Here is a 25356-nt window from a genome sequence, read left to right on the forward strand (position 1 = left end):
ATGCAGTCTAAAGAACAGGGCACAGACGATGAGACGGACATTTACTGGAGGACCAATGATTGAGTTCATCCAGATAAACCTCCACTGGAGCGAAACAACTATTCACGCTCTTATGGATAAAATCAGCAAGGGCGAATCTTGTCTTAATTCAGGAGCCATGGACGACGCGGAACAAATGTTCTGGATTGAATCATATCAACTACCAATTATTTTATGCTAACACTGGTACTCGGCCGAGGACCTGCGTTATTTGTCATAAAAATTTTAATTATATATTTTCCCCAGAGTTGTCAACGTCGGATGCAACAGTGGTGAGACAGGGAGACGGTGGAGTATACCTGGCATAACTTTATCTGTATCACGACTCTCCGACACCCACGTCGGAACTGCAACGGCTAGTGAGGAAAGGAAAACAGACAGGAAGCGAAGTACTAATAGTGTGTGATGCGAACTCTCACCACATTTCGTGGGGTAGTACCAACACTAATAAGCGGGGCCAACCCCTGGCAGAGTTCTTGTATACTAACGGCCTAATAACACTTAATATTGGTAACACCACTACCTTTTTTGATAATAAGTGTGACAATAAATTCGAAAAATTTATTCGATGAAGTTCAGGTGCTGAGGATCTCCATGGAGCATTCCTTCTCAGACCATTGCTACATCAGGTTTAGAATAGAACGGCCAGCGCCGAATCCGATAAGCTTTCGGAATAAGTTGAAAACCAACTGGACAAAATTCGGAAGGCTACTCAAGGGTAGACTTGGGAAAGATAATTTAGGAAAGGAAATCAAACCTAGAAAACCCTGGATGACCGGGGAGATTCGCAAAAGAGTTCCGCAAAAATTTTAACAGAGCACGTCATAAAAAAGCCGAAGTTTATTGGGATGTGTATTACACACGGCTCAAGGAATACAAAAAGATTACAAGAGCGGCAAAACGTGGCTCCTGGAAGCTTTTCTGCGAACAGGTCGATATTTTTAATGACAACGACAGTATGAAAAAGTTTCTTTTAAAAACCCATGTCCAAACTGAAATATTAGTAGATGATATGGGAGTGAGAGCAGAAACAACGGAGGACATTCTGAGGCTTTTGATGAAAACGCATTTTCTGCAGGATACGACGGGACTCATGGAGACACCGGAATCTTGGAGTATTAAAGTTGATCGAAGTTATCCTAATGTAGGACCATGTCTTTAGGGCATCACCCCTAACCCAAAACACCCCCCGAAGGGTAAAAACTTTTCGACCATGCCAATATGTGGCTCAAATGAAAGGTATTTGAAATTAGAAAACAAATTTGATAACCTTTTTTGGGGTTATGTGTTTGGGGGACGCCTCATCGTGTAAACTCCCCTAAACCAATGCCAATATAGGGTTTAAATAAATGGTATTTGAAAGAAGAGCACGATGCTGATGCTGGTCAAGTATCTTGGGGATCGTCTCAACCCCGAAAACACCCCTAAATCAGATATCATGAGAATATCGTGCTGAAATAAAGTACCTTAAGAATGGAGTACACCTTACATCCAAACTTAAATTCGTAGACCAATAAAGATCATATGGGATTCGGACAAAGGCACTTATATTGTTAAATTGTTAGTCAAGCGATATACTATTTTCGTAGCATGGTACTTCACTAAAAGATCTTCAATTGTCGAAAATAAATATTCCAAGGAAACTTTTGTTCCATATAAAGTAAAAGAAGGCGCAGCGGAGCGGGCGCGTGTCAGCTAGTTTTAAATAAAATCAAAGCTTGACATTGATGTCGAATTAAGTGTTTACAAATTTAAGTACCATGAAATGCGTAGCAAGGCTTCTTTCCGAATCATTGTTACAGAAGGCATTTTTGAAGTCTTTATAAAACCTGATTTTTGGCACGCTAAGGCATTTATCAAATAGCAAGTATTTTCTAACTATTGCAATAAGAGGGTTTTTAAAGTGGAACACGAATCTGATATATATTTGTAAGACTAACTCACTGAGTGGCCGCCCATCCCCCAAACTGGTTATGTTTGCCGACTATGGAAATATGGGGCTCAAATTAACGGTATATGGGAGTAGACCACGTTTCTGATATCAACATTAGGGACCAACTGTCTAGCGGACGTCCCACCACCATAACAACCTCCAAATAGGAAGTATTTCCTCACCAAGACAATTTGGATCTTAAAGAGAGTGGAACTAAATATTCATAGTTTTTATGGCCAATACCCCAAACCGGACATATTTGCTGACTTTTGCAATAAGGAGTTTAAATGAGATTAGAAAACGAATTTGATATTCAATTTTAAGGGCAATGGCAATATGGGGTTCAAACAAAGGCCTACAGATCTATAAGACTTACGTCCTTTTTACTCACAACCATGGAACGTATTGTGGATACCATAATAAAGAGTAACACATCCAACGAACTGATCAAATATAAACAGCATGCCTATGTCAAGGGAAGGTCTGTGGAGACTGCCCTGCACGAAGTTGTGCATAACATAGAAGAGTCCTTCGATGCCAAGGCATACTCATTGGCGGAACGCATAGACACTGAGGGGCGTTTAACAATGTGCGGACCGACACATTGATCCAATCCTTAGACCAATGCCGGGTGGACCGGGTCCTTACTGGATATACCATATGCTTAGAAACAGGCGCATAAATTGCGGGTTCCATGATATAAATATAAGGGAGAAAGTGGCACAGGGCACGCCACAAGGTGCATTCTATCGCCACTCCTTTGGGTGACCACCATAAATTACCTATTACGGATGCTGACTGGGGAGGAATTTGAACCCGTCTGCTATGCAGACGATGTTACAATACTTCTCATGAGTAAGGATCCGAGCCAGCTACGCAGAAGGGCCGAAAAGGTCTTGCAAATGGCGTATGATTGGGCTAGACCCAGCGGTTAATAACCTGATATAACACCCATCTGTTGTACTATTTCGTATATTTCGTCCACACAGCACGTTCCACGGAATCAGTGGGTTTAATCGCAAATTGGGCTGAACCCGGATTTTTGTATAGGTTAGCTTAGGTTCAAAAGAGGGTGCAGATATTAAAATTCCCCATGTCACTATGGACATAAACCTAAGCCAGTAATCGGCTTATTGTGGGCTCTGAAAACTAAAAAAGAAAATTTTAAGTAAGGAATTCCGTGCTACCTACAAAATTCTTAATTGTTTTCCATACCATTCCCCTATTACCGGCGTGTTTTAGACGCGAAAGCCGGGCATTGACATAGGAACGTTTCATCATCTTCCCAATATGTTATCATCACCTCGCCTCACCGATTTGGCATAAGTGAGCTCGTAGTCCTATGTGTCCCGCTATGATACCAAAAGCTGAACTGACCTCCTTCTTACTTGCTTTCAGTAATATCCTCGTCCTCCCACGATCCGGATCACCCCATAGGATTTTCGGTGTCCTACCGACTGTTTTGCTGTTCCCCAGTGTTACATGCGCGTTCCGCGAACACGCCCTTAACTCGAACTGCGTCGACCCGAAAGACTTCGGGTTAACCAATTCACTGACGGCAAACCTCTGGCCTTCACCGCCAAATCGTCTTTTCCCCTTACTCCGTTATGGCCCGGCAACCAAACGATGCGAATTTTACCATCCTCAGAGAAGGCATTAATCTCCTTACACTGCAAGACTGTTCGTGACCTTACCGTCCTGGTTTTTATTGCCTTTATGGCCCGTTAACGTGCGTTACCAACGCAATACCACACGCAGTCCGTGATCGCCCGGATCTCTGACTGCAGGACCGTATTATGATCAGGCAGTCTAAAACAAATCTCAGTCCTTGGGTTCTCAATGTAGACCCCCAGACCCACTCTCTCTTTTAGCCTTGATCCATCCATATAACATGATCTTCCAAATGGCAATACTATGGTTCCGTCAGTCCAAGACTATGGCGCAGGCAGCAATGCCTCGCACTCGCCCTCAAGTGTCGTCTCAGGTATCCAATCGGAAACCTCTTCACTTCTTCCCAGATTTCCTATCGTCACCTCAATTATCCTCAATCCATTTTTCCATCGCCTTAAGTATCATAGCTGCAGTGGCTGCCTCATACTTGTTCCCTGAACATGTTTTATGGTCCTCATGTTGCACTATTTTCCCTCCACCATAGGACGGAGGTGTACTAATGTCGTTATTCTGTTTGAAACACCTCGAAATATTCTCCTAAGACCCCATAAAGTATTGTATATATGTATATTCTTAGTCGTCATGACATTATAAGACGATCTAACCGTCTGTCGAAAGCACGCTAACTTTCGAAGGAGTAAAGATAGGTGCATAGGTGCTGAATTTCCTGGATCTCCTCCAGTTTGTGACGATGCAGGCTGGTAACAGGGCCGATACAGACTAATTGCCTTCGGGCATCAGCGCTCAATTGTAATGTATCGTTGTGCGCTAAAAAAGATTGGTGAAATCTGGCCAGGTGCAGCACTAGATTTAGTCAAGAAGGAATATATTCCTTCTCGACCAATGACGCATTCTTGAATACCAAGGATTCCCTCGGATCCTGCATCGATACTTGGAAGACTAAGGGAATGTAATCTCTATCTTTCAACCATCGTCTGGAAGAGTGTATGAGGCTGATGGTGACCGGAGACATGCAGTATTCATACTAAACTCCGGCTGTCTCACAGACCTCAACAAGTCTGAAGGGGTTGTGTCCTACCGATTCAAAAAATTTAAGCTGAAGGCTATAGAAGCGGTGGGGTTGGGGAATCAGAAGACGATTCAGCAGTTGTTGTTGAACACTTGCCTGACGAACTATCGACCATATCGCTAAAGTCTGGTGGATTGCAGGAGACTGAAAATCCCCCTGACACAAGCGAGACAAGAGGAGATGGCATCGAAACTGGTCCCGACAAGCCCTATGTGGGTGGGCTCAAGGTTTGCTCCCGTGGAGAAGCACGGAACTTAAAATGTACTTCGACAGCAGCTAGTGAACCATCTCAGGGGAAATCGTCCATACCGCAAGTTTCCAGCGCCCTGAGGGAGAGTGGTTTCACAGCTTTCTCACCTGCGCCTGAATGCGTACGGGAGCTCATCATGACAAGATCTGACGAATCTTGTGATGATGAACTCCTGGTGGAATCAGAAGTCGAGGCTTACATAACATTGGTGGATGTTCTGAATCCTGACTATGGTCCCGTTTCTACAGATAAATCTCCACCATTGTAAGGGCGCTTCGGCGGTAATTACGATCCCCCTGATGGCAGGGGCATGTGACGTGGTACTTATCCAGGAACCATGGGTGTGTGGAGGAATGGTTCGTGGACTAAGAATTCCGGGATTTAAACTACTAAAGGGCACGGGGAATGGGAGACACTGAGCCTGTATTCTTACAAAGAGTAGTCTAAATGCTTTTCTTCTTCCGTCGCTAAGCACTGAAGATTTAGATTTGGTAGATTTAGCCAACCTTGAAATAAACAAGTCTCATTACGATTCAGAGATGCCGCTTTCAAACTTTAGCCGCTGGTGAAGCCGTTTCTGTTGGGAAGAAGAGCCTCATTGTAGGAAGTGATGCTAATGCACATCACCAAATATGGGGTAGTTCGGATGTCAAACGTTCGGATAAACCGACCTTTATTATCAGGAACAGGCAGGAGGCACTAGATATTACCTTTGTATCGTAAGATATAAGTGGAGGAATACGCAACTGCGATGTGTTGGATGACCATAGCTTCTCTGATCATCGTTATATTAGTTTCAGCCTTAGCGAAAATACTGCAGAAGTGGTCCCTCGGTTAAACAGAAGAAAGGCGGACTGGGATAAATTTCGGCACAAATTCTGCACGTATATCCCTTTTAGATTTGGAAAGATAGTGGGAACTTCGGAGGATATATACATAGTGGTCAAGCGGATCACGAAGGCCCTGAATGACTCGCTTGTGTCAGCATGCCCATAGTGCTAAGCCAAGGGGCAAACAGCGACCGCCATGGTGGACCCCAGAGTTGGTTGGTTTAAGGAAGGACTGCAGAAAGCTCTTCTACAGAGCAAAAGCCACACGAGCACCACACGATTGGGACATCTATAAGGCTGAGCTAAGAAAATATAAGGGCGAGCTTAGAAAGGCTGAGAACAAATCCTGGGTAGAATTCTGCGCACTGATTCCCTGGATTAGGGAGATATACTCTGTTTGTATCAGAATGTCATATATACCTGTGGGAAGAGGGACACGAAGGTCATTTTCATTCCGAAAGCAGGAAAACCTTACCATACGAAGGCGAAATATTTTCTACCTATTAGTCTGTCATTTTTTATGCTGAAGACTCTTGAGAGGTTGATAGAAACATATCTCAGGGCAAAGATCGCTGGAGATCGCCTGTCGCGGCAGCAGCATGCATATAGTAAAGGCAAATCCAGTGGAAACAGCCCTTCACGACCTAGTCGGCTACATAGAGAGTTTTCTCGCTGGCTGTCAAGGAATGTGCAATGGTAGCATTTCTTGAAATTGAAGGTGCTTTCAATCATGTAAAACCGACGTCAATCGTGAAGGAATTGGAGTTTCCAGGCATGAACTCTGCCGTAAGAAAGCTTATTAATAACTTACTTAATAAAAGATACATTACGGCAAGCTTGGGATCTGTGGATCGAAAGAGATGGGTAAGCAGAGGAACACCTCAAGGTGTACTGTCTCCTCTACTTTGGAAGGTAACCATTAACAATATATTATTGTCTCTGGAAGAAAAAAATGTAAAAGTGGTAGCGTATGTTGATGACGTGGCATTTTCGGTTAGGGAAAAATTTCCCAGCACTCTGAGAGGTGTACTTCATGATGTTCTACGTCCAACATCAAAGTGGACTACAGAAAGTGGTCTAGGTATAAACCCGTGCAAGACAGAAGCAATCCTTTTCAGCAGGAGATACAAATTGCCTACAGTGGAATCTGTCCCCTTGGGAGGAGATAATGTTTCATTTGCAGAAAGCGCAAAATACCTTGGTGTTTTGCTGGACAGGAAATTGAATTTTAAATCCAACATTTTGGAAAGGGCAAGAAATGCAACTCTTACTCTTAGGAGAGCCATTGGCAAAAATTTGGGGTTTAAACCGCGTGTCATGCATTGGGTATATACTGCAGTTGTCAGACCTTTAAAGCTATATGGTGTTGTGGTCTGGTGGAGGGCGCTTCATAAATCCACCTACTGCTAAATACTCAACCGGATCCAAAGGATGGCTTGTTTGTGCATCACAGCCGCACTGAGACGACACCATCTGACGCACTGAATTTAAAGCTACTTCTTATGCCTCTGGACATTGTGGCTACCCAAATTGCAGCGACCACTGCCATGAGGTTAAGGGTGCTTTCTCATTGGTCATATGGCGGCTACGCACACTGTGTTATCCTTGATACAATATCCGAAGTTCCAGGCAGTATGGATTACACCCTACCTGAGCCGCTTTTTGATAAAAAGCACTGTGCCACTATTCCTGATAGAACCGATTGGAACTACGATATCCCTGGTAACAGAAGTTACATAGAGTTCTATGTATTGGGACGGAAGTTACATAGACTTCTACACGGATGGTTCCAAACTACACGACCAGGCGAGCTTTGGGGTGTACTCTAAAGATCTAGAATTGGTCATATCGAAAAGGTTACCCGACCACTGCAGTGTGTATCAAGCGGAGATTCATGCAATTAAGAAAGTGGTAGAATGGCTAAGATATAATGTCATTACGGTGATTGCCATAAATATCTTCTCAGATAGCTAGGCAGCCATTAAATCCCTGGAAAACGTAATTCTAAACACAAAAAACGCCTTCGATTGTCGTAGATCTCTCAACGAGATAGCTGAACAGTTCAAAATTCACCTGTTTTGGCTGTCGGGCCACAGAGATACCCCAGGGAATTGTAGAGCGGACGAGCTTGGGAGACTCGGAACTACCCTACACATTCCATGGATGCTGGAATCTGTGGGTGTGGCTCTACCGACATGTAAGCTAATTTTTCAGAAACAGGCCCGAAGAACAACGAATGATAGATGGCCACAAAGAAGGGGCTGTGAGCATTCCAAAACTATATAGCCTAATCTAGACTTGAAGAGGTCTACTGCTTTGCTGTCTCTCCTGCTTCTCCTGCTACGTTACCTGGTACCTCATTTAAAATATTGGTACCAGAAGATGTTCACGAATTTATTTATAAAGTCAACCCAAGAACTGATACTGTAGTTTTACCTTCATCCTCAATTGAAGCTCCAAAAACTAATTACTCCACCTAAAGATTTGTTATATGTACTTTACCAGAATGTTAGATTATTTTCCTTGCACACTAATAGTTTTTGGTTTTGTTATGGTATTATAATTTTTACTGAAACTTGGCTCAAATTTAACATTAACAACTCTGAAATTTAATGTTCAAAATACTAAATATTTCGATTTGGCCGTAATAGTAAATCAAAAAAAGATGGAGGAGGAGTTTTGATTGCAATTTCTTTAGAATTTACTTCTGCAATAATTCACTTGCCTAATATTGATAATATTGAATTTTTAGCAGTGAAAATACGTATTAAGAATTCATTTTTATATGTTACATGCTGCTACATCCCACCAAATTCTTCTTTTACTATTCATGCTAGTGATTTATCTGCTATGTTATCTGTTTTTAAGTTATCTAAAAACTCTGATTTCTTACTTGTATTTGGCGACTTCAATTTACCATCAATTTCATGGAATCAACAGATTCACAGCAATGTTCTCATACATGTTTTTGCTAATGTTGTGAGTAGTGATAAAGTTGAACCTTCCTTAATTATGGTATGTTTCAAGTGAATCGTACATTCAATATTCAGAACAATTTATTATTTCTCATTTTCGTTAATCCGCCTCATGATGTTTGCATTAATTCTTGTAATCCTCTAGTGTTACCAGAAGACAGGTTTCACCCAACTATTTATACGAAAATGTTTATCCCATCTCTTCATAAACCTAAGAGGCAAGGGATCAAGACCGAAAGAGCCTACTTTTTTCCTAAAACAGATTATGTAAAAAAAATAGTCTTTTATCCAATATCGTTTGGGAGGATGTATTAAAATCTAATAATCTTAATGAGGTTTTGCGTAATTTTTATGATACACTATTTACATGTTTTTCTAGTTTTGTTCCCAAAATCTCACAACGAACATTGACTGGACCTCCTTCGAATACTCCTAAACTTGTCAAACTTAAGAATAGAAAAACAAGTTATTTAAGAAATATAAAATGTCTGCTTCTTCTACGATTTTTCCATGTATTAAATTTCTAGGTCGGAAAATAATATTGCCTACTGTAATTATTTATGATCCATGAAGCAACGAGTAAAATCAGATATGAAAAAATTTTATAAATTTGTTAATTCGAAGCGAAGAAGTTGCACTCTTCCTTACACCCTTAAACATGCTTCACTAGTCGCCGAAGGAAATAAAGAAATATGTAACGTTTAAAAATTTTTTTGCTCGACATATTCTGATGAAATGTATGATATCAACTCTGAATATCTGTAGGAGATTCTTCAATCCTCTTTAAAAAGTATGCCTCGAATAACTATTGATACCGTTTCTAGAACTTGAATTCTCTAAAATGCTCTTTTAAACCAGACCCTGAAGGGGCACCCGCTTGTGTACTTAAATTTTGCGCTGATCACCTTAAATTTCCTTTAAGCGTGATTTTCAATAGATCTATAAAATTAGGCCTTGTACCTGAACTATGGAAGAAATCCTTTATTATTCCCCTATTTAAATCTGAAAGTAGGTTCGATGTATCAAATTACAGAGACATTGCAAAGCTAAGTACTATACCAAAACTTCTTGAAAAGATTATGACTGATAACATCTCCCATCAAGCTTCTTCAATTTATTCAGATGCGCAACACGGGTTTCGCAAAGCTCGATCAACCGTTACAAATGTTTTACAGCTAATAACTCTTGTTAATGATGGATATAGGCAGAGGAAATAGACGGATGTGATATATACCGACTTTAGTAAGGCGTTCGATAAAGTCAATCATGGCCTACTTTTGTTAAAGCTCGGTAAAATCGGGGTTTCTCCTATATGTTTAAATTGGGTTAGTTCATATCTGAACGTGTGCAGAATGTACACTTCCGCGATTCTTTTTCTAAGCCAATTATTGCAAAATCCGGTGTTCCACAGGGCAGTCATCTAGGTCCAATTCTTTTTAAACTGTTTATAAATGATTTACCTTGTGTTATTAAGAATTTTTCAATCTTAATGCTGATGACGTCAACATTTTCAAATCGCTCTGTGTTCCTTCTGAGCAGAATTTGTTACAACTCGATCTTGATAACATTTGTTTGTGGTGCAATGTAAATTTAATGGAACTAAATATCTCGAAATGTAAACTAATGTATTTCTATAGAGCGCAACACTTGTCAAAAAGTTATCATCTTAACGTTCGTGAAATAGACAATAGACAGAAGAAACTTTTCTAGATCTTGGCATCCTCTTAGATCGTAAACTAAATGTTAGACAACATATTTCTATGATGGCCGATACGGGATGACTATGAGCACCACAAAGGCTGGAACTTTGAGCTCCGACTTGTGTGGTGCCCATCGTTATCACGGGAATCTTAGCTGAAAGCTACCGGGCGTGTCCAGACGTTGCGGATGGTGGAAAGCTTCGTTTTTATGCGGATTAGCTGCAAATGCGGCCGCGGGCAGCCAGCGATTTTCGAGAGGAGAGTCTCAGGGAGGAGTCAGGTGGCACTCGCTCTTAATTAAATACTGAGTGCCAACGGTACTCGAGATGACAAGGCGAGTTATTGGTGCCTTCAAATAACCAATGGCCAACATCAGCGTCTGTTCCCAGGTTAGGGGCGGCTGGCGGCGAGGATAGAAGTGCGATGGACTGGGAATGGCGTCACTACAACACCAAACGGCGACGAACTATACTATAGCTGCCGTAACACGAGTCATGAATTTGGTTGTGGATTTGTGGTTGGTCGGAGACTGAAACACCTTGTCTCCAGCTTTACTCCGGTGGATATGAGGCTAGCCACAATCCGCATAAAAGACAAATTCTTCAACATCAGCCTTATATGTGCCCATGCCCCGACGGAAGACAAAGATGAACAGACCAAGGATATTTTCTACGAGCGCCTAGAGAGAGAATATGACCGCTGCCCCGCCTATGATATTAAAATCGTTCTGGGAGATTTTAATGCGAAAATAGGGAAGGAAGACATCTTTAGTCCAACAGTCAGAAAGTCCACGAGATAACGTCCAGTAATGGGTTGGGGCTGATAGATTTTGCCGCGGCAAAAAACATGGTAGTTAGTAGCACCAGATTTCAACACAAAAATATTCACAAAGACACATGGTTATCACCCGATCAAAACACGAGAAACCAAATTGATCACGTTGTGATAGATGGATGGCATTCATCCAGCGTGTTAGATGTGCGATCGATCCGTGGAGCCAATTTAGATTCGGATCATTATCTCGTTGCAGCATAGGTTCGCACCCGTTTGAACATCTCGAGGAAAGTACGATCTGACACTGCACGGAAGCTGAACATTGAAAAGCTACAAACACAACAAATGGCAGCGGCATACTCCACTCGACTGACCCAACTGCTTGATGAAAGCACTCCATGTTCCAATGATATAATGGCTCTGTGGCAAACTTTTGCCCACTCCATAAAAAATGACGCGAAATCCGTACTTGGGTACCGGAAGCCTCCTCCAAGAAACCCATGGTACGACCAAGAGTGTCGAGATGCTACTGAAGCCAAGAATGCGGCATAAAGATCAACCCTGCAATCAGAAGCAACGCGCCAGATGAAGGAGAGGTATCGGCAGAAAAGGGGAGAGGAGAAACGTCTATTCCGTAGAAAGAAAAAGGAAATGGAAAAACGTGAGTGTAAGAATTAAACATCAAATCGATGGCTTTAGTGCAGCACATCCTCCTTCAGAGACAAAGAAGGAAATCTGGTAACTGACACAGACAACATGCTGAGGATATGGAAAGAACATTTTACCCAACTGCTAGTGTCCGATGTTGGCGGCGAAGAGGATACCGCAGAACCAATCCCTGAAGATGGTGTAGAATGTTTACCTCGTAGTCAGAATGAGGTCCAAGTAGCAGTGACCCGACTAAAGAACAACAAGGCAGCAGAAGTCGACGGGTGACAGCCGACAGGTCGACAGGTGACAGCCTATCGTGTTATCTCTTTAACATCCTGCTGGAGAAGATTATATGAGATGAAGATGTGAATAGATATGGCACACTAATCACAAGAGAACACATGCTACTCGCCTATGCCGACGACATCGATACCATAGGTCGGTCACCGGAAGTAGTAATTACAGCCTTTGAAATAATCGCGAGAGAGTCAGTGAAAATGGGTCTGGCAGTAAATGGAGATAAGACGAAATGGATGGTTTCCACTCTCAAAAAGCCTTGTACAACCGAGCAGATAAAGAAAATGGAGAAAGTTGGGAACCACAACTTTGAGATAGTCAGTAACTTTATCTACCTCGGCACCGCCGTAACCGAAACGAATGACACCAGTTTTGAGATAAAGCGAAGAATATTACAGGCAAACAGATGCTACTTTGGACTAAGTAAGCAGTTTAGAAACAAGGCCACCTCTCGACAGACGAAGACTACACTTTACACTGTTATATGCTTCTGAAGCATGGGTACTTGTGAAAGCAGATGAGGCAGTGCTTGGAGTATTTGAGGGAAACATTCTTCGTAAAATATATGGACCAGTTTGCGTTAACGGAGAATATAGGCGACGTATGAACCACGAGCTGTATGACGACGATAACATAGTTACACGCATCAAAATAAAACGGCTGCGTTGGCTAGGTCATGTTGTCAGAATGGATGAAGAAGCCCCAGCAATGAAGTCTTTTGAAGGCAAACGCTGTGGTACACGCAAAACGGGAAGACCAAAAGCCCGATGGAAAGATAAAGTTGTGGGAGACATCTCGAAATTTGGTGTCAGAGATTTTAGAATGAGCGCAGAAGATCGAGGCGCTTGGAAAGCTATTCTACGTTCTATTAGTGGAACAAATATTCTGTCGCAGCCAATTAAAGTAAAGTAAACTATTTCTATGATGGTGAATAAATCTTTTAGCTCCCTTGGATTTATGATAAGATGGAGTTAAGAATTTGAAGATCCTTCAGTTATTAAACACTTATATATTTCTCTTGTCCGAAGTACACTTGAATATGGATCCGTTGTTTGGGATCCAGTTTACACTATTCACAGAAATAAAATTGAATCAGTACAGAAACAATTTTTGCTATTTTACCTTCGTAATAGTGGTTGGAATTATCAAACACATCATTCCTATAGGGTTAGATTAAATTTAATAAAGCTCCCTACTCTCAGTAGACGCAGGAAAATGTTGAACATCACTTTCATCTCAAATGTTTTACACGGGAATTTGCAGTGTGAATTTTTTTTTTGAGCCGGCTTAATATTAACGTTCCTTCTAGACCAACGAGAAATTTTCAACTACATATTATTTAACATCATCAGAGCGATTTGCAAATAAAGATCCTTTTTGTCGTATTTGTTTAGATTTAAATAAATATTATCATATTTTTTTTCTTACTGAAGATAGATAGTCATTAAAAAAAATTATACTATACTTAAATCCTTGTTAAATATCAATTTTTTTTTGTCTGTAAAGATTTATGTATCTATAGACATAAAAATAAAAAAAAAAACAGACGTCTCAGTCATTGTGTCCGTCGTGACAGGTCACTGTCTAATCGGAAAACATGCTGACAGACTGAAGGTTGCCAGCAACGACTATTGCAAAAGCTGTGGGGACATCGAAGAATAAGAGACTATTGAACACCTTCTGTGTGTGTGTCCCGCACTAACAGTCAGAAGGAGTTCGACTTTAGGTTCTCACTTCTTTGAAAACCTGTCTGATTTATCAAATGTGAACATTCGGGCTTTTTAATGCGATCTAGATGGTTTAACAGAACGAGAAGGCTCTTTCTTCAGTTTCTGCGGTATCACAATGAAAACTTTGAAAACTTCTAAGTGAGTCTAATGGCAGACTGCCACTTAAACCTGACCTAACCTAAAGATAGGTGCATGAAGTTTTGCTCAAATACTTGTTATTATGTGGGTCGTTTTGATATACAGCGGTCAAAAAAAGTATTCATCATTAGCAAAATTGATAATAAATTCTCTTATTTTGGGTAATTGAAGAAAATTTAAAGTAAACAAATAATGCAGTTTTATGCAATAGTTTATTTTTCGTAATATGTTTTAAAATAAATTCAAAAAATAAATTTAATTAGCGCAAAAAATGCAATTTTATATAATAACACCAAAAACAGAACAAAAAAAGTATTCATCATTGATGTGCTATCATCAAAGTCAAATTCAAATATTATTTGGGAATCCCCCTTTTCTGTTTTATTTAGTAAAGGAGGCTTTGCCCTTGACAGCAAATATTTAATTTCATTGAAAATATAGTTTTTGTCAAAATGGGTCGTAAGCAAAACGAGGTTTCTGATGAGGTAAAAGTTTTGATAATAAAACACCACAGGAATGGTTTAACTCAAAAAACTATCAGTGAAATATTAAATAGACCACGATCTACTATACAATCCATCATCAGAAAGTGGACAGAAACGAAAACTGTTGACAAGAAACCAAGATCTGGTCGACCAAAAGCACTTTCAGTTGGAGATGTGCGTTGGCTAGTGCGGCAAGTTCAGAAAACTCCGAAGACAAATGCGACCATTCTTCGTAAAAACACTATGGAATATTTAGGGAAGGAAGTTACTACACAAACAATTCGAAATACACTCAAAAGGCATAGTTACCGAGTGAAAAGGCTAAACTTCGCAAAAATGTATGTAAAACAGCCCGAATCATTTTGGAAAACAGTAATTTTTGCAGACGAGAGCAAGTTTAATCTTTTTGGGTGCGATGGAAAGGTCATAGTGTACAGAAAACCAAATACAGAGCTTGAAGAACGAAACACAGTTGCTACTGTAAAACATGGTGGAGGTGGTTTAATGGTTTGGGGGTGTATGGCGGCTTCAGGAGCGGGAAATCTTGAAATTATTAATGGAGTAATGGATCATAAGTATTACATTGACATTTTAAAGAGGAATTTAAAAGATAGTGCTGTAAAACTTGGGCTTGGTAATAACTTTCAATATTATCAAGATAATGACCCCAAACATTCTGCTTTAAATACCAAGATGTGGATGCTGTATAACTGCCCCAAAGTCATTAAAACTCCTCCTCAAAGTCCCGACTTGAACCCAATTGAACATCTTTGGGAACATCTCGAACGCAGATTGAGAACGCGCAATTTTTCGAGCAAGAGTCAAATGCAACAGGTGATAATGGAGGAATGGACTAATATAGACCAAAATATAACCGCTAAATTAGTCCAATCGATGTCAAACCGTTTAAAAGAAGTTATAAGACGCGGTGGTCGAATAACAAAGTATTCATTTTTTTAAATTATGTTATTTATTTTTTTGTTTTTTTGCAATGATGAATACTTTTTTTGTTTAATTTTTTGTGTTCAGCTGTAAAATGGCCCTTTTTGTTCCAATAAATACTATTTTTTTTCTTTAAAAACAATGAAATTGTGTACATATATATCACACAAGCACTACTGCATCATTAGTTTAATATGTTTTTATTCCAATTGTCTTTTGTAGACTTATTAAAAAAAAAAACATTGAATGATGAATACTTTTTTTGACCGCTGTAGCTGGCATTTAAGAGCATGACTTCTTGAGTCATAAGAGGGTGATTTAGCTGAAATTTAACATGATGTGTTTTGTTATGACTTTCAATAACTGTGTGAAGTATGGATTAAATCGATCTATATCCTGACATATCTGCCACATAAATCGATATTGCATCTTGACATCTTGAGCCACCAAAGGGCGCAATTCTGATCCGAATTGGTTGAAATTTTGCATGACGTGTTTTTTTATGACTTCCAGCAATTGGATCTGTATGGTTCAAATCGTTACATAACCTGATATAGCTGTCATATAAACCGATCTGGGATCTTGGCTTCTTAAGCCTCTAGAGGGCGTAATTCTTATTCGATTTCGCTGAAATTTTGTACAACGGCTTCCCCCATAATTTTCAACATACGTGTCTAATATGGTCTGAATCGATCTAAAGCCTAATACAGCTCTCATAAAAACCAATCTCCCGATTATGCTTCTTGAGACCCTGCGAAATTCTTATCCAAATGGACTGAAATATTACCCAATGACTTCCACTATGGTCTTCAACATTCAATTCATTTATGGTCCTAATCGGACTATAATTTGATATAGCACCACTTGCATAACAATTCTTATCCATTATTCTTTGTGAACCTAAAAAGTGATACCGCGAAAAGAACTCGACAAATGCGATCCATGGTGGAGGGTATGTAAGATTCGGCCCGACCGAAATTAGCACGCTCTTACTTGTTTTTTATATATTTATTCTTTTTTATTTGTTTATTTTTTAGTAACCAATTTATTAATTATTTTACGTTATTTTTCATTAATTTTAGTTTAATTTTATTATGTTTCATTTCATATTGTTTTACTCAAATTTATTTATTTTCTGTTTTCATGTTAAATATTGTAGGTAGGTAATAAAACTCCGGCTAATCTAAACAAATGTTTTAAATAGTTTATTTATAAATGGGAATGAAAAGTGAAGTGCAAGTGTTACTAAGCAATTGAGGTTTGTATTTTTAGCTTGGCTGAAACTTTGAAATTAATAATCATTATTCAAAGTTGACTTTTTTGGTTAAACAAACATTGTACAGGTAAAACAATTTTATAATTGCAAGTAAAATAATAATTTTTTTGGTTAATAATTCTTTTAAACCACAATTTATTCTTCAATATAAAAGCTTTGGGTAAAATATTTATTGGAACTAGATATTTCTCATACCTTATAATACATTGAATTTAATTTTTACAAAACAGAAAAAAGAGAATAGTTTTAAAAAATATGTGACTATATCAAAATCCATATAATATGCTATTACCTCTACTTATATACCTCGATGTTTCGAGAATCCCAAATCTGGTAACTTCGAATTCTAGTATCATCTGGATAACATAAGTCATTTATCTGCTTACGTGACCAACGTTGGCAAACACATAAACATGACATGATACACGTTCACATAACAGCCAAACACATCTATCGAAAATTTAAGCAAGGGGTAAAATTGCAAATAACAACAAAACAGAAACAATTACGAACGAAGAAAGACAACAAAGAACAATAAAGAAATTTTAGGGAATACTAGGAACAATGTGTGGTGACGTAATAAGAAAACTTATAATTTGAAATCAAAAATAACGAAAATTAAACTAACAGAACCATAGACCTAATAAACCCCAATTGGAACAATACAAATGCTTATGGGCCTTTGTAAGGCGTTTTCTATTGAGTGTAGCACATTTTGGTCTTTAGCTATTTTCTTGCCATTTTTAACAGCTGCCAAAAATGCGCATGCACCGAATTGTGTCTGTCAAAAATAAAAAAGAAACGGTGGTGTGGCAAAATAGGGGTTTCTCTTTGCATTTTATCAACATAAGATTCCAAAACCAAATAAGAACAAATATTGATAATGTACAAAGTATAATAATTTTGTAATTTTAAACATTTCCTCTAAGCACATAAAAAGTAATTGACACAAATATACATATAGCGTATGCAATCAGGCAAAACATTCGAATCATTTCTGCTACAGCTGTTTAAGTGTTGCCAGCACCAATCGCACCAATACCGGAATTTGATAGAGCTCTTGGTATTTCAGAGTGTTGCCAACGAAATACCAAGACCTATCTTATAACTACGGTATATTATTATATTATAACTTCGGTATATTATATAAATGAATAAATAAAAAAATATTTCGCCTATAGTGCATTGCCACGAATCTGTAGGTTATATCACGATTTGGACTTAAAGCGATTATTTTTTATATGCCGCTTTTGAGATGCTAAGCGAATTCGCATAAAATAAGTGTTTGCGAAGCAACGATTTATATTATTAAATAACGAAACAGAAAAATTTTTTTAAGAGTCCAAAACATTAAAGATTGTCTTTACAAGTAAATATTCAGACGAAACTTGGATAAAAATTCATTGCTATCATTATATTTACAATGAATATTAGCCAATTGTGAGGGAGCTTTCAGTTTTATGTTCATACAGTAAGCGTCGAAATAATGTGTAAACATTCTGTTTTAAGTAGTTTTTATTTCAGATTTTATTCAATATTTTAGGTTTTTCAAAGGATGTCTACTTAAACCTAAAAATCAAATATTATAATCGTACCACAAAAAGGAAAAAAAAAACACCAAACAAACGCTTTTGAACACTTTATGACAACGAACACTATACATAGAATTTGGTGAGACAACTGTGTTATATTTATTCTGTCAAAATTATCCAATTTTGAAATTTTTATTTTGGATTATATGTATCTTATATGAAATGTTTCGGTTTCGAGGCGACGATAGGAAACCTGGATGGATTAGAAGAGGTGTCCGATCGGAAACTTATGATAATACTTGAGATCGAGTGCGGTAAGGTCACGAACGGTCTTGCAGTGTAAGAAGCAGATTAACGCCTTCTCTGAGGATGTCAAAAATTCGAATCGTTTGGTTGACGGGCCATAGCGTAGTAAAGGGTAATGAAAGAGCAAAATATTTGGCAGTGAAAGCCAGAGGACTGCCGTCAATAAACATGGTTAACCTGAAGCCTTTCGGGTCAACATAGTTCGATTGAGGGCGTGGTCGACGAAAGTCATGTGGGGAGATCCAGATCTTAAGAAACGAGGCTATAACTGAAAGGATATAAGAAAGAGGTCAGTTTAGCTTTCGGTATGATATCGGGACACATAGCACTACGAGCTCACTTATGCAAAATCGGTGCGGCAAGTGATAGCGTGTTGGGAAGATGATGAAAAAGTGGAGTATTTCCTTTATCATTGCCCGGCTTTCGCTGCTAACAGACACCGGCATTTAAATGGGTAATTAATACCAGACATTAACCAACTCAGGCGCGTGATATGGAAAACAATTAAGGATTTTGTAAGTAGCATGGAATACTTTACTTAGATTTTCTTTTTCGATGTTACTATTTATACGCACTACCACAGGATGGGGGTATATCAACCTAGTCATTTCGTCTGTAACACCTCTAAAGAGTCGTCTAAGACCCGATCTCCCATGTCCGTCCGTCCGTCTGTCGAAATCATGGTAGCGGTCGAAGGCGTAAAGCTAGCGGCTTAAAATTTTGTACAGATACTTAATATTGAGGTAGGTCGATGGGGATTGCAAATGGACCATATCGGTTCAAATTTATATATAGCTCCCATATAAACCGATCTCCCGATTTGACTTCTTGAGCCCTTACATGGCTCAATTTTTGTCCGATATGGCTGAAATTTTGCGTGCGGTGTTCTGTTGCGACGACCAACAACTTGCCAAATACCGTCCAAATCAGTATAACCTAATATAGCACCCATGTAAAACGGTCTCTCGATCATCCTTGTTCGGTTCCTAGAAGATTTAATTTTTGCTGGTTTGACAGAAGTTTAATATGTAAAATAAAATTATGCCCTTCAACTAAATTTGTTTTGTATAAATATGTAGCAGAATCCATGGTGGTGGGTTTCAAGATTTTATACTGTATAAAAAATGCATGTGTTACTCAGACAATTAGATAATGTCTTTGACCATTGTTTCTAATCCGCGACTTTAGTTCCTACCAACAATTCACTCAAATTAAATTGGAATGTGCGAATTTTCTTGCAATTCCAAAAAGGTGCCTTATACTTACTTTACCGTGGCGATTAATGCCACAAAAAAATTTACATTATTAGAAAGTAACCAGTTAGGGTTCAACATGAATCTTAAGTACAACGTATCCTATGCCTTAGCACAAATAATTTTGCCACCATAACAAACACATTATGGCATTTATAAGCGTTTCAATTTTTGAAACTCAAGTACAATGTCTTCCAAGTCTTAGCACCAATCATTTTTGCCATCAAAACAAACACAACATGGCAATTATAAGCGTTTCACTATTTATCTACATTCTGGTCTATTGTCTACATTCTAGTCCATCAATCTAGGCTATTTTTTAATGTCTTCTTTTGTCCAGGGTTGCTCTTTAGTATGGTATGTAGATTCCAAGGGTATAACGGCAATTAAGCAATTTAATCTGTCTTTTACCTTCGACATTATGACTCAACTATAAGTCACCTTTTGTCATTGCAAATATCACCAACAGGTATGTGGCAACCTGTTCGAGTGTTTACGTTTGGCAAGGCAAAATAACTTACACCCGACTCAATAGAAATCAAAAGATACAATAACTCATGAATCACTCAAATATTCATAAATTAAGTTAAAATGCAGATACGAAAGAGTGATGTAATTTACCGTTGAATTTTAAATTCATGAAACTGTTGGGGGTTACAACGTAGACTTCTGACAATATATGTGACAAAATCCTCTGAAACGATGACCTTGGCAAAAGATTTGAAGCAGTGGTTGGTTATATGCTAAGCAACATTCAACTGTGTTAGAAATACCACTCGCCCACTTACTGATTAATTTCGCAAGCATTGTTCGAAACTTACCCAGAGATAATCCATTTATTTGCTGCATAAAACATATTAACAATATATATGTGGTATATTTTGCGATGCTATTCTCTTCTCCCATAGTTTTGCAATATACTTCCTTCGAAAACGGAGTCTATCGATTGGGACTGAATGGAATTTTAGATACTGTCAATCTCACTGTGTCTTTTGTATATTAAAGTAGTTCTATTGGTTTGAAAATAAGTGGTCATCTCAGTGCGATTTTAATACGCATTATTTTATTTGCATATCTCTTATCTCTCGTGCTTATATATATTCATTTATATACACATATATATATATATATATAGGTAAATACATATATCTTGTTACAATTACTCAGTATTATGCATATCTTTTTTCCGAATTTCGCATTCCTATGAATACCAGTAATGCATTTGGGTTGCAATGCCACTCAGTTGTATTTACAGATGTTTGAATATCATAGATCGCACCCAATAACCTGAAGTTATGTACAGTGCAACAGGCAAAATAAAAGAAACATGTTGGAGAATTGGATATGTATCAATGTTGTTAAACATTGAGATTACTACTTTTACACTATATGAAAATTTTGATGCAGAAAAGAAAAATATATTAATACAAAAAATTATTATTTATTAATAGTTGACCATTCGCCAATTTCAAATTTAGGGCTGGAGAGTTTTAAATTCAGAAATTCCGGATAAACATTTTGTGAATATATTATTTTTGTGATATACATATAAGTATTTAAGTTGTACACAAATTAAATTAACGAATTGTCGCAGTTATTGAGTGTTATTTTCTGGTTAAATATTGAGGCAGACGCGAACGTTTTGAAAGTTGATGTAACACTTATTTATTTTATTTTGAAGTTTCTTTACATTACAAATCTTTTACAAATCTTACTAAACTACTTAACTCTTAAAGATGTGTTTATATAAATATTTCTAAAAAACACACATTGTTTACAACAGCCATAAAATACACATTGCTAATGTCAGCCATAAATTTTCATTTATATATATATTTGTGTTTGTTTGTGGGTTTGTAAATTTGTTTGTTACACTAAAACGGTTGAACCGATTTTCTTAAATTTTCTCATATTGTGGGGAGTGGTCTAGAAGGAACAATCAGCTTTATAATCGGAAGAGGGGCGGACTCCCCCCTTATCTCAAAAGTACGACCCAAAAATAATAGTTGGCCGATCTCGACAAAATGGGACTCAAATGAAAGGTATTCACCCAAAATCAAATGTGGATCTATAGGGACAGGAGAGTTGAATCCGAATATATCATTAAAAAATTGGGATCAAGTATTTAAGGGGCAACTCAACCCCAAAAACTGCCCAAACAAACATATTGAACGTACATATCAATATAGGTCTCAAATGAAAGGTATTTGGGAGGACTACGAATATGACATAAAAAAAATGGGGTCCAAGCAATTGGGGGTCGCCTCACCTCCAAATGGGAATATTATTCGATCATAGCTAGATGAGACACAAATAAAAGTTATTAATTCGTAATCTGCTCTCAAGATTACGAATATGACATTAAACTTTGTGTCCAAGAATTTAGGTGATGCTTATCTTCTTAAATAGGTTCCAATAGATTATTACACCCATTAAAATTATGGGGGATCAAATGATAAATATTTTTGAGTGGAGTGCGTCATTCAAATGTGTGCTCAAGAGGCAGATGGAGTGTGGCGCACAACCCTCCTATAGACAACCTCCACCAAACGGCTGTATACACTAATCATTATAAAATGGGTTTCAAATGAAAGATATGCGGTTGTGGACTGCGAATCAAAATCTTTGTTCTGATCAATGCTTCAAGCGCACAACTAGTCGTCAGACTAGTTAATGAGGAAGAGACGGATAAACAAGAGAGATGCGCAGTTCGTCCCCAGCCTTTAAGTAAAAGTGCTATTTCTGACTCGGATTCAGACAGCGACGGTGTCAATGAAACAGTCATCGCAGCCGAATCGAGAGATCGGGATGACGGCAGAAGTGAACGATGGCTTTGCTAAGCGAAAAAGCAGACTTAGAAAGTGATCCGGGGCACGACGAAGGAGACAGAGGAGCATGTATTGGCAGCGCAATCGGACGAAAGTGCAGAATAATGGAAAGGATAGAACAGACATTCCCAGCACTTCTACGAAAGCGGGAATCAAATCTCCCGAATAGCATACCACTGACAAGACGCTGAAGAAGAAAAAGAGCTACCCGCTTTCAAGTACTCCGGGAAAACCAAGCCAGCCATCGCGCAATGGAGACTCCAGACAGTGTCCTGCGGAGGTAGACAAAGTCGGAACAGGAACGAAGGAAGCGCGCACGGCCCCTGAGTTTTCATGAAGGACTGTGACTTCCAAACTGAGGCCACAGCCATCACGTAAGGGGAAGATAGTCGCTGTGGATGGTGAGGAGCCGCCCTCTTACGCCAGAGTGGCAAGGAAGTACGACAGAGATGAGCTGACTTATACAGTCCTTAATATCGGCTGTGCATCCGGTAGGATTCCACCAGGTCATCGGTCCCAAGTGGAGGATCTGATTAACGATCGGATTTTCGAACATTTGTGGAACTCTGTGGAGGGACCACCAATACAAATGATGAGCTGCGGGTATTAAAGGGACATTTTTACGCTGCATTTTCGGTCGGCGGATTGTATTGATACCGTCATACAGCTCGTCAGATTTATCCACGCTCCCTGGGAGGTCCCAAAGCTCGGCATTAGATTTGCGACGAATCGCATGTTGGGATTCTTGGGTAAGCAAAACCAAGATTTGGTCGCAGAGAACTGGGAGGTCTTCGATAGGGAGGAGAAGAAGGAAGGAATTGTCCTTCTGGTTGCCATGATCAAGTCTCCGTGACGAGTTTGGCTAAGACGAAAGGCGTGGCGCACAACGGCAGCAAAGCTGTCTTTTTCAAGATTGGGAAAACTAGGATATTCAGAAATTCTCATATTGAGATATCATGCCGAGCAGTGGCAGGCGACGCAATACCGCCCAACGAACAGGGGGCTGACAACGAGACAATCACGGCATTTCTCAATATTGAAAAGACCATGATTAGCAAAGATCCTAATACTAAAATATCAGGCAGCGCAGTGGCGAGAGACCCAGCACAGCCTAACAAACAGGAACCCGACGACGGACCCATCACCGACTTCAAGATTTGGAATATTGGGAATGATAAAGATCCTAATATTGAAGCATTAGGCAGCGCAGCGACAGGAGTCTCAACGCAGTCTAACGAACAAGGAAGCGATGATGGTACCATCACCTACCCCCAAAAACCGCATTTACTTAAGATTTGGAAGACTGTGATAGCCAAATATTCTAGTATTGAAACATCAGGCAGTACAGCGAATGGAAACCAAATACAGCTTAACGAACAGGGACCCGACGATGAAACCATTGCCGACTTTATAAAGAGTCGGAAGACTAGACTAGGCAAAGAACTAAAACGATGACATCAGGCAGTGCAGTGACAAGAAAGAAAATGCAGTTTAAAGAACAGGGAGCAGACGATGAAATCATCACTTACTCCCAAGATGCCCATTTACTGGAGGACCAATAATTGAGGTAATCCAGATAAACCTCCACCGGAGCGAGACTGCTTTACACGTTATGATGGAGAAAATCAGCAAGTGCGAGTCTTGCCTTAATTCAGGACCCATGGACGACCCGTAACAAAGCTTCTGGATCGAACCATTTCCAAATGCAAATTTAAATGCTAATTTTGCCCATAAACATTCCACTTAGGAACAGGGGCAAACTTCTCACATATCAATGAGTGCAGTCCGATTCAAGTTTAAGTTCAATGATAAGGGGTCTCCTTATTATAGCTGAGTCCGAACGTCGTGCCGCAGTGCGACACCTATTTGGAGAGAAATTTTACATGGCATAGTACCTCACAAATATTGCCAGCATTGCCAGGGGAAACCCACCGCTGAAAATGTTTTCTGATGGTCTCGCCAGGATTCGAACCCAGGCGTTCAGCGTCATAGGCGGACATGCTAACCTCTGCGCTACGATGGCCACCATTTAAACTTCGAATTATTCTATGCTAACACTGGTACTCAGTCCGAACCTGCATTATTTGTCATAAAAATTTTAATTATATATTTTCCCCAGAGTTGTCGACGTCGGATGCAACAGTGGTGAGACCGGGAGATGGTGGAGCATACATGGCATCACTTTATCTGTCTTTCGACTATCCGACACCGCCACCCACTTCGGAGCTGCAACGGCTGGTGAGGAAAGCAAAATAGACAGGTTCCAAATACGACAAGCTTTCGGAATAAGTTGAAAACCAACTGTACAAAATTCGGAAGGCTACTCAGGGGAAGACTGGGCAAGATAATTTAGATTGTCCAAGCATAGAAGACATTGACGAAAATGTCAACTGGATTACGACTGCACTGGTGGGGTCTTTCGAGGATAGTTGTCCTCTTCGGGAAAGGAAATCTGCCGAAACCCTGGATGACCGGGGAAATTCACAATATTGGTAAAGACGTCCCCAGATTTTATGAGAGCACGTCGTAAAAAGGCTGAAGTTTATTGGGATGTGTATACCCCACGACTCAAGAAATACAATAAAATTACCAATGCGGCAAAATGTGCCTCCTGGAAGCTTTTCTTCGAACAGGTCGATAGCGTTATTGACGCCGCCAAGATAAAAAAGTTTCTTTCAAAAACCCATACTAAAACTGAAATTTTAGTAGATGGCAT

At 39.2% G+C, this 25356-nt stretch overlaps 1 protein-coding gene across 2 annotated transcripts in view; it reads right to left on the minus strand.

Moving 5' to 3' along the window:
* The window catches only part of LOC106093825 (uncharacterized), an 80570-nt gene extending 59486 nt beyond the window's left edge, over positions 1–21084 (minus strand). Inside the window, exon 1 of one of the 2 annotated variants that reach the window (XM_059360140.1) lies at positions 20634–21084. In XM_059360140.1, the coding sequence (XP_059216123.1) occupies positions 20634–20718 (85 nt within the window). In that variant the 5' untranslated portion in view covers positions 20719–21084. The remainder of the gene's footprint in view (positions 1–20633) is intronic. The other variant, XM_059360139.1, reaches the window with a different exon arrangement.
* Positions 21085–25356: the final 4272 nt, after the last annotated feature.

This window comes from Stomoxys calcitrans, chromosome 1 (genome assembly GCF_963082655.1).
Source record: "Stomoxys calcitrans chromosome 1, idStoCalc2.1, whole genome shotgun sequence".
NCBI classification, from domain to species: Eukaryota; Metazoa; Arthropoda; class Insecta; order Diptera; family Muscidae; genus Stomoxys; species Stomoxys calcitrans.